Source organism: Triturus cristatus, chromosome 9, assembly GCF_964204655.1.
Source record: "Triturus cristatus chromosome 9, aTriCri1.1, whole genome shotgun sequence".
NCBI lineage: Eukaryota > Metazoa > Chordata > Amphibia > Caudata > Salamandridae > Triturus > Triturus cristatus.
In genome coordinates, this window is record NC_140592.1 from 580,801,635 (window position 1) to 580,815,551 (window position 13,917).

The window sequence follows — 13,917 nt, forward strand, 5'->3', positions numbered from 1 at the left end:
CTAAAGTAGCACTCTTCAGCAATCACCCTTTGCTCCATTTCTTCAAACTAATCTTAGCAATGTTACTCACCCTGCAAACATCCCTCAAAGGGCCTGTTTTGTTCACAGAGCTTGTTCACTCAATGGCTCAGCAACTCTTAAAACCGTTTGTGCTTTGGGTGCAATGCCATTGGTCTGTGGAGTAACTTCTTATTATGTGTTGCCCCAATTTAAATACATTGGTTTACTACATCCATTCTGCATTCCACAAGCAGCTACTTACTTGCCAGAAGCGAAGGCAAAGGCACCAGGCCACAGATTGGATTGAAGAACCGCTATAGCATATTGAGGAATTATATGTGTAGAAAGTTTTGCCGTCCATGGAGGAGTGAGCTTAATCTCTGTCAAGAAAACAAAAAAAATCATTCTGAATGACAAATGGGCAGTAATATAGCCAGGGGTAGAAACAGAGGGAGAGACAAGATAATTAGGGTTAAAACTTCCTCTGGCAATCACATCGCTAAATTCCCTCAAACATTAAAATAAAAGGCCAAACAAAAATACTAAAACGAATTATACAATAAAAAATACCGGTTAAAATTATGCATGGACGTCTTTCAGGGGTCTGAATCATCTCAACATGAAAATGACAACAAGTCATAGAAAATACTCTACAGGAAAGTAAATCGAGAATACTCCAAGAAGGCGGCATCAACAACATCACTTTCTCCAGAAATGTACAGGTTTCCATGACTTCTTTTTTTATGCTGATACCAGAAATATACAACATATGATAATGAGATGGTACATTTAGATCATGGCCCATTTAGTTTTCTTGGTATTTTTCATATTCTTACTACAGGTTTATTCCAACATGGCCGCTGCTTTTCTCTGCTTGTATGACCGTTTCAGAATGTTCTTACATCTCACACCATTGCACATGTAAACAATGTGCCATGCAACATTATTTATATTATTCTATAAACTAATTGGAAAAATAAATCACGGCACAAGATTAATAGATTTTGCACCAGAGTACTATATTCAATACTTCTTACACAACTACAAGATGGCTGCCCCTTTGCCCTACATCCCCACATGACCTTCCACTTTTTCCTTTGACCCCATCCAATAGTTCTTTTATTAGCAACCTCATTCCTTCCTCTAAATCTCTTGATATAACTACACTGCATGACCGCATTTTTTTCTGCACTTTGCATTGCAGAGACTTGTTGCGCTCTCTTTCACAGACTTAATGAGTTAAGTGTTCGCTCACGTTTATTGATTTACCATAATGGGGCACCCCCTCATTTTCAAATGCCAGAATTTTCGTTCCCCTTTTTACAGTGGCGGCTCCTCCGCTATGACAGAGGTGTGCCGCCCCACTGCTTTTCGCAGTGAAAAATGGGAAAAACAAAAGGATAATAGCTCTACGTTTTTATAATTTTATTTGTTCCCGCTGCGATATCTCCACGGGGCGGGGAGGAGTGGTGGGCACTATGTAAGTTCGCATGAATGTTTGACTGCCCTCTCGGGCTAGCCAAACATTCATGATTACTTTGCGTGTTCTGCATGCAGGCGTCATTACAGCCTGCGTGGAGAACATACCCAGGCCCCCATTCAGTGGCTGAGCGCCGAACCACGGTTGCTCAGACCAATCAAAACCCCGCTGCCTTTTTAAGTGTCACCTGCACAGCGTTTGTGAAATCTCCTGTAAATTAAAAACAAGCATTGGCAAAGCCAATAGGTCTCGGCAATCTGAGAGATATAGGCGTTAGCAAGGTTAATGTCTTTTAGCTATGTGTATGGAGTGGGGTGGATGTATATGGTGTGGAGTGGAATTATGTGGGCTGGAGTGGAATTGTAGAATTGTGTGGCATGGAATTGTGTGGTGTTGAGTGGAGTTATATGTAGTGGAATTATGTGGCATGGTGTGCATTGAAATTATGTGGTAAGTAATTATGTGGTAGTGACTGTACTGGAAATATTTGGAGTGGGATTGTGTGTTATGGAGTGAAATTATGTAGAGTAGTGTCATGTGTCATGGAGTGGCATGTAGTGGAGTGGAATTATGGTGTGTGGTCAATGCTTAATTTGAGCTGGTGGTTTCCATGCTGTTCGATACTGGCACTTAATTGTCAACACCGTCGCTTGTAACAGTCTGCCACAGGTGGCACTGTCTACCTAATTTAGATATGACCACAACAACAGGTAATTTGTAATTCAATATACATTAAAAATCACTATTACCTGCCACCCAAGCTGTTCTTATAGCTTTGCGGACCTGGAATGGTCACAATTGTCACACTTCTAGAAGTGTGATGGTTAGCAGTTGTGTGGTTACTATCATTGACAGCATGTGGTGCAAGATGCAGTGGCCTCCTGACGAGAGCCCTGGCACTTATTTGTTCTCCAAATTAAGCACTGGATGAGGTGCTGAATTTTGTGGAATCATGTGGAATTCTGTGATGCCGTCAACTTGAGTGTTATCACTGCAAAGAAAGGATTATTTCGGAGAAGCCGAAATGATATGCACAAAGTAATTTGGGACAACAGATCTTAAACTGAGCTGAGACAAATGAAAACTAATTCAAAGTAATCAGCTCTATATCTGTGATAGACTCGCTTTCAGATTTCAGAAGCTTAAGCATAACATTTTGAGCATCAATTTAGTGTGCTTCCTAAGGGATGGCAAATGAACTGCAAATAAACATATGGCAAAAAACACAAGCTGGGGGAAGCCAAGCTTCCTTGGGTCTTCCACTGCAATGATCCAATAAAAAAACATTGTAGATGGCCCACATGTAAGCGTATACGATTATAACCGGTTGGGCCATTTTGTCTTATAGCACGCCACTGCCAACCATAGCAACAAGACCTTCGACCAAGCTTCTGGGTATGCTTAATGAGCATATGTGAGTAGTGGAGGGTTATTTAACAAGTCAACACGTGTGAATACCCCAAAGATATTAAGGTGAAAAGAATCCAAGTAACAAACGCTTTGGGGCAAAAAGGAAAATATTGAACAATTGTTTTCTGTAAGAATCAATAATATTCCGTCTAAATTAGCAGGCTTAGAATGTATGCCTGAGGATATTAACTTGCAAAGCAGCAAAATAAGGCTTAAAGTTAAAAAAAAAAAAAGCGCTATGATAAATTAAACAAATGTCTCCATATTTTTAGCTGAAAACATTTAGGTGGATTAATTAAAGTATATTTTTATTTAAGGAAAGTGTGCCTTGAAGCAAAGCTTGTGAAGGATAACTGTGGTAGGATAGAAAATAAAATAAATAATAAGCAAAGTTTGCCCCTTCCTACTTCGGCAGATTGTAAAAAAAATATATATATATATAAAGTTACAAAATTGGCGAGTCTGTTTTCTTGCCAGTGTAAGATTGATGAGCTTGCGTTTGGCTCCGACTGTAGCAGTCATTACAACAAGCATTGGCAAAGCCAATAGGTCTTGACCATGTGAGATGTATTGGCTTGCTAATGTTTTTTAACTATATTGCAAATGGGTGAAAGTAATGTATAAAAACTGTATGACACAGCCAGTATTGTCTGTTATAGAGCTTTTTTTATTTTTAGTTATGCTGCACTGAAGGTAGCACTGCCGTATAATATGGCTAAAAAACATTGACAAAGAAAACAGATCTCACATAGGTGAGACCTATTGGCTTTGCCAAAACTTGGTATGGAATGTCATATTGTGAGTTATAAATATTTATATAGTAATTACAACAGCTGAAGTGCTAATGTAATAGAATGGAGAATGCCCTTGCCAAGGTGTTAGTGTGTTCAGATTCAGAAGCATTTTAGGACCATACAAAAATTGTGAAAAGGTGCCATACAAATTCTCTGAATGTTACATAAGTTGTAGGTAGAAAGAACAGTCCAATAGATTACAGCTTTTTTCATTGATTTTTTAGGCAATGAGTTACTTTGGCTGCATTGGTTACAAAAGAACCAAAAAAGCACTCCTGGCTGCTCGTTCTTCAGTGGGTTTCCTAGACCTTTTGGTCCCGGTGCAACAGCACCTCCTGCATCATTCAAATCATGACCCTAGTGCCTGCAGGGTAACTGCACTTGGCTTGTTTAGCAGTAATATATATAGCAATAATCAGTGTTCAGTGGATTTCCTAGAGCTTTTGACCCCTGTTCCACTGCACCTGCTGCACCATTCAAATCATGACCCAAGCGCCTGCAAGGTAGCTTGACTTGTGACTTCTTGTTTAGCAGTACAATATTGCAATAATCAGTGCTCAGAGAGTTTCCTAAACCTGTTGGCCCTTGTGCCACTGCACCTGCTGCACTATTGTAATCATGACCCTAAAGCCTGCAAGGGCAAATTAGGAAATTGTTTATTATCAGTAATATATGTGTTCCAAAAAAGGCACAGTTGCAGACGGAATACATAATTATTGTGTAGCTAAACAAACAAAAAAGAACACAAAAGCTTTCATAAAAAGTGCATTTAAACTTCTCCAACTCTCCTAAATGAGTGCCACACATTTTACAGACATATGCTTTACACATCAAAGTGAAAACCAAGCTTTGTTAAATTGTGTGTTGAAATATGGTTGGCTCTTTCCAGTGAAAAGATCTTATCCTGTGCTTGACAGTGAATGGGTCATAAACAGTGTAAATTGCCCAAGATCACCATATGTTTGGCTGAGACTGAAATGCGGTTTTGTACTTTGTTCCTCAAAAGGCAGATTCACAAATTAAATGGACTCATCAAAGAAGAGTAGTTTTTCAAAAAATGTGCAAATGTTTTGTGCAGCTGAAGAAAGATATACCATTTCAGATGGCTATGTTTAAAATAAAATTAAGAAAAAGGGCACAAGCAGGCTCCATTGAGAAAGTAAGCTGAATTTCTCTTTCCTATAAACGTTCTCACTTTGAAGTCAGCCGAAAGCAAAATACAAACAAGGCTCCCATGGAAACACAGCTTGACATTTGACCTTGATCTTTGAATGCCAAGCAAATGTGTCAAAATAGCCAAATTTAATGGCCTGTTTATTACGGAATACGAGTTTGTGGAAGAATACTGTGAAAATGACTTTAGCATGGGGAGGTACAAACTCAATCTGCACAGCCAAAAGCATAAAAAAAACAGCAAATGGAAAACCACAAAGGCAATAGCAAGCAATGGGCGGGATGCATTCCCAGGTCAATTTTCTGAAAGTCCTCAAGATGTCTTTCACATAGCCAGAGAGCTGAGCTGTTTGGTAGGCGGCATCCTAAAAATGTAAACAAAGTGCCCGAGCAGCAACTGGTTGAGCCCAGCCCCCACAACTGCTCCCCAGCCTGGACAATTCCTTGGTGCGTGCCAAACCCCCACAGCATCCTGATTATTAAACAACATGCCTCGTGGAAGAAGATTAGTTGAACATTTATTAAAGCCGTAACCGTGTCCCCAGAGGAAGAGTCAGCACAAGTCGTGCACAACCCGCGAAACAGCAGGTAACGAACTTCCTGGCCACCCGATGAAGCATAGACAATAAGACTAAAGGTACCATTGGACCTCATTAGAATCTGGTTAATATACCTTGATCCATAGAGACCCCGGCAAATATCCAGTCTTTATCCACAAGAGACCCCTACACACAAGGTCTCCATCACTTTTCTTCTTTTTAGGTCGTGAAGAAAGCCCACTTGACCCGCTTGGGCAACCACGAGGGCTGAAACATGTTGACCTTTTTTATGGACACCCCAAGTGCTTTAGATTCCTAATTAATCTTCCCACCCACAAAATAATTTTAAAAGTATCTCGAACCCAGGTCTAATAAAATTACAAATCTGGTTATACAAGCTTTTTAACATCACTATTTTGTAACTCACTGCACTAGGAAACTCAATTTTTTCCCTGATCACTACTGTACTAACCAGTGGTTTACCTCCAGGTGGAGGAAGCATAACAACTAACCCGATGATGACGCTGTCACGTTCGTAAGAGCTAGGTGGAGAATCAAGATATACCGCCCATCCAACCTCTGTACATGAATGAGGGTTTATATCGGTGTACTACACGAAAACTTACAAACCCTGGTTACTCAGGTCAAGTGATCCATTCCCCATTTGATTTTTCATTTATTAAAGCCTTCACTGGTGCAAACAGCCTCTCTCCTCTAAGTCTGGTGACGTACACCTAGGGAAAAATCCGATATGAAAGATAGCGGTCCCATTAAAGTAAAACTCCATGGACAATTGCTGCAGGTATTCTGATCCACCTACCCTACTTATAAAACACACTCCTGAAAAACTCACTAAATGTATTTGGGCTCATGTTGGTGCAGGGAAGTCTAAATCATGATGTACCATTAACACAAACCAGAGGAAGTAAGTGCCACCGAAACTAAAGCTATGTAACAAAAGCAATGGGTGTTTTGGGACGGTGGGGGCGGGTGGGAGGACCCAGCTGGTAAAATAAGGAGCACTCTTCGCGTAAATTTGAAGAGACTGAAATTTTGTTAGAAACCACAACCATAATAAAACAACTCCATTAAAAAATGCAGAACACACGGCCGAATATCACTGAAGCTCTCCGACTATGGAGGCACAGAGAGGATCTGCAAGAAGACTGGTGTGTAGCTGTTTTATGTCGGATGTTTTAAGGAGCTGAGATGCTGGTTCCAGAGTGGGCTCTCTTTGTTGATTGAACAGTTGGGGGAGTGGGTGAGGAGGGACTACAAGAGCCACTTCAAAGCACTCTTTGTCAAGGACCTCTTGCAAAATTGATGTCGAGCCCCAAATCTGCCGGAGATCAGTGTCCCCTGATCTCCAGCTCGCCCAGATGGCCGCGTAGTCCCAGGAGTGATGCATCTGTCACTGCTGTGAGATCTGGTTGGGGAAGGGAGAGCAGTCTGCCTCTGACCAAATCATGGTTCATCAATCACCACTGTATAGTTTTGGCAGTTCCCTCCGAGATCTGGACCACGTCAGAGAGATTCCCCAGATGCTGCGCCCACTGGAACTTCAGGTCCCACTGCAGAGCCCGCATGTGCCATCTGGCGTGTTTTACCAACAGGATGCAGGAGCCCATGAGACCCAGTAGCCTCAGAGTCAGTCTCACTGAAATCCAGGTTAGAGGCTGAAGAACAAGTTACTTACCTTCGGTAATGCTTTTTCTGGTGGATACAGTATCTGCCTGTGGATTCCTCACCTTGTGAATATCCCCTGCGCCAGCAACATTCGGAAACTTTTGTAGCAGTCCACGCCGATGAGGTCGAAGACGACGTCACAGAGACACGGCACCGCTCGCGACTCCGCTGACGTCACCGGCTCCATAAGAAGACCTCGTCGGCGTGATGACGTCAGTTCCGCCTTTTTTCCGTGCCTTCGAGGCACACGGACGGACTGACAGCAATATATACACAGTATACACAGTACATGATATGCAAAGCACACACACAGTGTGGAGAATAAATAGCAAGGCACAAGAAATAACATAATGCCTTTGTCAGTAACAAAACACATTTGAAATACCATCAATAGAATTACAGGTATAGAAGGATGGACAACGGGGAGGCGGGTGGGTCAGTGAGGAATCCACAGGCAGATACTGTATCCACCAGAAAAAGCGTTACCGAAGGTAAGTAACTTGTTCTTCTGATGGATACATCTGCCAGTGGATTCCTCACCTTGTGAATAGATTCCACAGCAGTCCCCATTCCCAGAGGAGGGTGTCCACCCTTTTATACCAGAAAGTCCTGAAGGACGGATCGCGCAAAGTGTCCGTCCCTCCTCACCTCGGTGTCTAAGCAATAATGTTTTGCGAAGGTGTGGAGGGAGGCCCAAGTTGCCGCCCTACAAATGTCCTCCATAGGAACACCCCTAGACAAAGCAGACGTGGAAGACTTTGCTCTAGTGGAATGAGCTCTCAAACCCTCCGGAGGTTCCTTACCAGCCAGGGAGTAGCAAATCTTGATGCACAAGACAATCCACCTGGAAACGGTGCGCTTGTGCACCGCTCGACCTTTCCTGCAGCCAGCAAAGCCCATGAAGAGCTGGTCATCAACCCTGAAGTCCTTTGTCCTGTCCAGGTAGAAGCTCACCGCCCTCTTAGGGTCCAAGCGGTGTAGCCGCTCCTCCTCCTTGGAAGGGTGAGGGGGAGGATAGGAGGAAGGAAGGGTAATGGACTGCCCCAGATGGAAGGGAGTTACCACCTTAGGCAAAAATGCAGCCCTGGTCCTGAGTACCATTCGTTCAGCATGAACAGTCAAGAATGGGGGTTTTGAACTTAGAGCTTGAAGCTCACTTACCCTCCTTGCCGAGGTGATTGCAATGAGGAATACTGTCTTAAAGGACAACAGCCTCAAGGGACACTTGTGTAAGGGCTCGAAGGGAGAACCCATAAGATAAGTTAATACAAGGTTTAAGTCCCATTGAGGCATAATAAAGGGAGTTGGAGGAAACTTGTTTGTAAGGCCCTTTATAAAACGAAGAACAATAGGTGATTTGAATAATGACGGCTCATCCGGCAAACAAAGGAAAGCTGACAAAGCAGATAAATATCCTTTCACAGTTGCCACAGCAAAGCTTTGCTGAGCAAGAGAAAGGGCAAACTGTAGAATGTTAGATAGACGAGCCTTCAAGGGATCAATGGACCTCTCTCCGCACCAAAGCACAAATTTAAACCACCTATATGAATATATAGATTTGGTGGAGTGTCGCCTGGCCGATAAAATAACATCCACCACATCTGGCGGGAGAGAGAAAGAATTCAGGTTGCCCCGTTCAATCTCCAGGCGGAGGTGGGGGTGTAGAACCTGCCCCTCTGACTGCGAGAGGAGGTCTGCCCTCAGAGGGAGACGGAGCGGAGGGCACGAGGAGAAGTGGAGAAGATCTGTATACCACACCCTTCTTGGCCAATCCGGGGCGATCAATATGACTTGGGCCCGGTCTTGGCGAACCTTCCTCAGAACCCAAGGAATCAAGGGTATGGGAGGAAACGCGTAGAGGAGTCGAGAGCCCCAACTCAACTGAAACGCGTCCCCCAACGCTCCCTGCATCGGATACTGGAGACTGCAGAATGACGGGCAGTGAGCATTCTCGTGAGTGGCAAACAGGTCCACCCGAGGAGTTCCCCACACCCGAAAGACGTGACGAACTACCTCCGGATGAAGCCTCCACTCGTGATCGGCGGAGAACTGCCGACTGAGACTGTCCGCACGTACGTTCAGCACCCTGGCCAGATGATTTGCCATTAGACAAATCTGATGGTCCTGAGCCCAGGACCATAGACGCAGGGCCTCTCTGCAGAGACAAAGAGACCCCACTCCTCCCTGTTTGTTTATATACCACATCGCAGTAGTGTTGTCCGTCAGGACTTGAACAGACTGACCGCGAAGGGAAGGGAGGAAGGCCTTGAGCGCCAAACGAATCGCCCGCAATTCCAGAAGGTTGATGTGAAGCAACCTTTGCTCTGGAGATCAAAGACCTTTGATCTCCAGACCCCTAGATCAGCACCCCACCCTAAGGTGGATGCATCCGTTATCACTGTTGTCACCGATGGAGGTAGATGGAAGGGCTTTCCTTGGGACAGATTGCCCTCCACGCTCCACCAAGATAGATCCGCTGCAGCTTCTCTGGAGATCCTCACAGACTCCCTGAGATCTCCCTTGTGCTGATACCACTGCTTGCAGAGACACCACTGGAGCGCCCTCATGTGCCAGCGTGCATGGTTGACCAACAGGATGCAGGAGGCGAACAGACCGAGCAGGCGAAGGACCGTCAGAACCGGAATCACCGCTCCGTTGTAAAATAAAGGAATCATTTCCTGTATGTCGAGAATCCTTTGAGGAGGAGGGAATGCTCGACAAACAGTAGTGTCCAGTACCGCACCTATGAACAGGTTGCGCTGAGAGGGCACCAGGTGAGACTTGGGCACGTTTATCGAAAAACCCAATTTGTACAACAGCTGAGTTGTATCCTGCAGATGACGCAGCACCTTCTCCGTCGACTCCGCCTTGATCAGCCAGTCGTCCAAATAAGGGAAAACCGAGACCCCCGACCTTCTGAGATGGGCTGCCACCACTGCCATCACCTTCGTGAAGACTCGAGGTGCCGAAGTAAGACCAAACGAAAGGACCGCAAACTGATAATGTTGCGACCCTACCGTAAACCGGAGATACTTCCTGTGCAACTTCAGGATGGGGAGCGACACCATCCAGTCCTCCTGATTCAGCACTTGAAGAACCTGCGCAAGGGTGAGCATCTTGAACTTCTCCTGTTTCAGGTAAAAGTTCAAGATTCTGAGGTCCAGTATCGGACGCAATTTGCCATCCTTTTTGGGAATCAGGAAATACCGGGAGTAGCATCCCCGACCCCTCTCCTGCTCTGGAACCACCTCTATCGCACCTTTTTGAAACAGCTTCAGGACTTCCTCCTGTAGGAGAAGACGGTGGTCCTCCGAGCATGCACCTTGACAAGGAGGGTAATTCGGAGGGAACTCCCGAAAGGGAAGGGCGTACCCATTTTCTACAAGATCCAGAACCCAGAGATCTATAGTTACAGACTCCCAATCTTGCAGAAAATGGGTAAGCCAGCCCCCCACAGGACCAGCATGATCCGGAATGGCGGATCTAGGGCTGCTTTGCGGTGGTGGGAGGGGCTAAGGAGGAGGAAGAGGAGGAGGAGAGCTGACGGCCACGTGAGCGACCCCTGATTCTTCCTCTGTAACCTCTAGACGAGGAACCTTGCTGCTGCTGCTGCTGGGTCTGCCTATAGGTTCAAAAAGATGTCCTTCCGAAACCTCTATATCTTTTAAAAGACCCCCTCGACTGAGACTGCAGGCCCAGAGATTTAGCTGTCGCCTTGCTGTCTTTGAATCGCTCCAGAGCAGCATCTGTCTTTTTGCCAAACAGGCCAGAACCATCAAATGGCAGGTCCAATAGAGTCGATTGCACATCCTGTGAAAACTCCGAAGATCTTAACCATGCACTCCTTCTGGTGGCGACAGAAGATCCCATGACCCTCACCACCGAATCCGCCGTGTCCAATCCACTCTGGATCACCTGGCGTGCAGCCGCCTGGGCATCCGACAAGATCTCATTGAATCCAGCCCTATCCTCCTCAGACAGTTTCGGCGCCAGTTTCTTAGCCGAATCCATAAGCGCATGCACATATCGTCCCAAAAGGCAAGTTGCATTTGTCGATTTAAGTGCCATGCTGGCCGATGAAAATACCTTCTTGGCCGACTGATCTAGTTTCTTAGCCTGGACTTCCCCGAACAAGCTGCCTGAATCACCAGGCTCTCAGGCGAAGGGTGTGATGTTAAAAACTCAGGGTCCCCTGGGGCTGCTCTGTATCTCCTAGCAACAGTCCTGGAAACTGCAGGAGCAGAAAAAGGCTTACGCCAGACCTCTAACACAGGGTCAACAATAGCCTCATTGAAGGGAAGCAATGGCTCTGACACTGCCGTAGGAGAATGCAATACCTCAGTTAATATATTTGACTTAAACTCCGTAGTTGGCAACTGGAGATCAAGCAGCTCTGCAGCCTTCCTGATAACCGCATGATACGGCGCTGCATCCTTTGAGGGCTCATCTGATGGAGGAGTGATCTCCCACTCCGGAGACAAATCCAAACCACTTGCGTCCTTTAGCTCCTCATACACCTCATCTGACTCAACCAACTCTCCCTCTTGAGGTTCAGCTTCCTCCAAAAGATACCTCCTTTCATCCACCACTCTCTGTGCCTTCCTTCTGGATCGAATCCGCACCAGCGGCGTCGGCGGCGCCGTGTTCGAATCCGACGGCGCCTGCAGCGGCGTCGAACGTGGATCCACAGGAGCAGCCGGCGTCGAACGAGGTCGAGCCGGTAAAGAGGGAAGCGGAGTCGACGTCCTCGGCGCCGGCAGATGCCAAGACGGCGTCGCTTGAAAGAACGGCATGAATGGAGCTTGAGGATAGACCTGCGGCACTCCCAAGTTAAAAGCCATTGGACCAATCGGACCCGCAGGTGCACCAGTGGTATACATGGCCCTCGAAAACACCCCATACATCGCATTCAGATAATGCGAGGGGTCCTGACCTGGTCCAGGGAAGGCAGGGTACTGGTCAGGCATCACCGGACTCGGGCCTACCGGCGCCGACGGTGGAATAAGCGGCGTCGCAGGCTCACCCGGGACTGGAAGATCCTCAACCGGGGCTGGCGACGGAGCCGGAGATGAATCCGGAGCCGGAGATGAAGCCGGCGTCGGGGATATCACCGGAACCGGAGATGAAGCCGGAGCCAGCGAAACCACCGGAGAAGAAGGAACCAGAGGTGAGGCCGGGACTGGAGAAGGAGACACGGATTCCCTCCGACGCCGAGCCGGCGACTTCGACTTCAGAGCCGAACCCTTATCGGAGTGATGCCGTGAAGAATGCCTCCTCTTCTTCTTATGCATCTTGCCTCTCGAAGCATGTCCCGAAGTCAATTTGGACGCCGACCTCGACCTCGACTTTCTCCTTCCTCTCTTTTCTTTCTTCATCCTGGCGATGAAAAGCTTCGCCTCCCTTTCTTTAGAACTCATCTTCCGGCAACAAGAACAACCATCCACATCATGGTCGGACGAGAGACACCAAACACAGTCTTCATGTGGGTCTGTAATTGACATGTGCTTGCCACATTCCCGACAGGGCTTGAAGCCCGACTTCCTTGTCGACATATTTCTCGAAAGAGAAACAGAGAAAACCAGAAAAACACAAAGTAACAGTGAAGCTACCAACAGCAATTCCCGAAATCCTTGGCGTCGACGGCGCGGAAAAAAGGGAACCGACGTCATCACGCCGGCGAGGTCTTCTTATGGAGCCGGTGACGTCAGCGGAGTCGCGAGCGGAGCCGTGTCTCTGTGACGTCGTCTTCGACCTCATCGGCGGACTGCTACAAAAGTTTCCGAATGTTGCTGGCGCAGGGGATATTCACAAGGTGAGGAATCCACTGGCAGATGTATCCATCAGAAACATCTGTATCATAACCTGAATATGCTAGACTCACTGCTCGGGAGGATAAGCCTGAACCTACAGTGTCCAGAACAGCTCTGATGAAAGGAAGCATCTGAGAAGGAGTCCGGTGTGACTTTGGCAAATTTAGAGAGAATCCCAGCGAATGCAGGAGGTCCGCAGTAATCTGAAGGTGAGAGATAACAGCCTGGGGCAAGGATGCCTTCAACAGTCAGTCGTCGAGGTAGGGGAGGACTGGAACCCCTAACCTGCACAGATGAGCTGTGACCACCGCCAGCCATCACCTTAGTGAACACCGAGGGGCGATGGTAAGGCGAAAGAATAGCATGGTAAACTAAAATTACTCGTGGCCTACCCTGAACCCCAGGTGACGGCTGTGGCCCGGCAGGATTGGGATGTGAAAATACGCATCCTGCAAGTCCAACGCTACAAGCCAGTGTCCTTGATCTAGGGCAGACAAGACCTGAGCCAACGTGAGCATCTTGAACTTCTCCTTTTTGAGGAAGCAACTGACGGTCCAAAGATCTAAAATGGGTTGTAACCCTTTGTTCTTCTTTGAAATCAGAATGTAGTGGGAATAACAACATCTGCCTACTTCTGAAACCGAAACCCTCTCTATAGACCCCTTGGCCAGGAGAGCTGTAACTTCCTCTTGGAGTAAAGTCAGATAATCCTCCGCTAGCTGTTCTTGAAGTGGCCTAATAGGAGGAGGAAAAGAAAGGAAAGGCAGAGAATAGCTCTCCTGAATAATCTGCAAGCCCCACTTGGCCGATGTTATGGACCTCCAATGGAGGAGATGATGATGATGATTTCTCCCTCCAACTGGAATAGCATGGTCTTGCAAACTCAAACTAGGTGTGCTTGGAGGCTGTGGCTGCCGAAGGCTGGGTGGCACATGACTTCAGGCTTCCATTCCGAGGTCGGAATGAGCCGCGTCAAAGTCCTCGCACAACTTGGGAAGTCTGAGCAAGATTGTGGCTGGGATACA

The 13,917-nt window shown here is 46.6% G+C and overlaps 1 protein-coding gene across 1 annotated transcript in view; it reads right to left on the reverse strand.

Annotated features, from left to right (window-relative positions):
• The window catches only part of LOC146798345 (radial spoke head protein 6 homolog A-like), a 199,591-nt gene that overhangs the window by 33,278 nt on the left and 152,396 nt on the right, over positions 1 to 13,917 (reverse strand). The window contains exon 5 of the mRNA XM_085625608.1: positions 263 to 380. Coding sequence (XP_085481734.1) covers positions 263 to 380 — 118 coding nt within the window. The remainder of the gene's footprint in view (positions 1 to 262; positions 381 to 13,917) is intronic.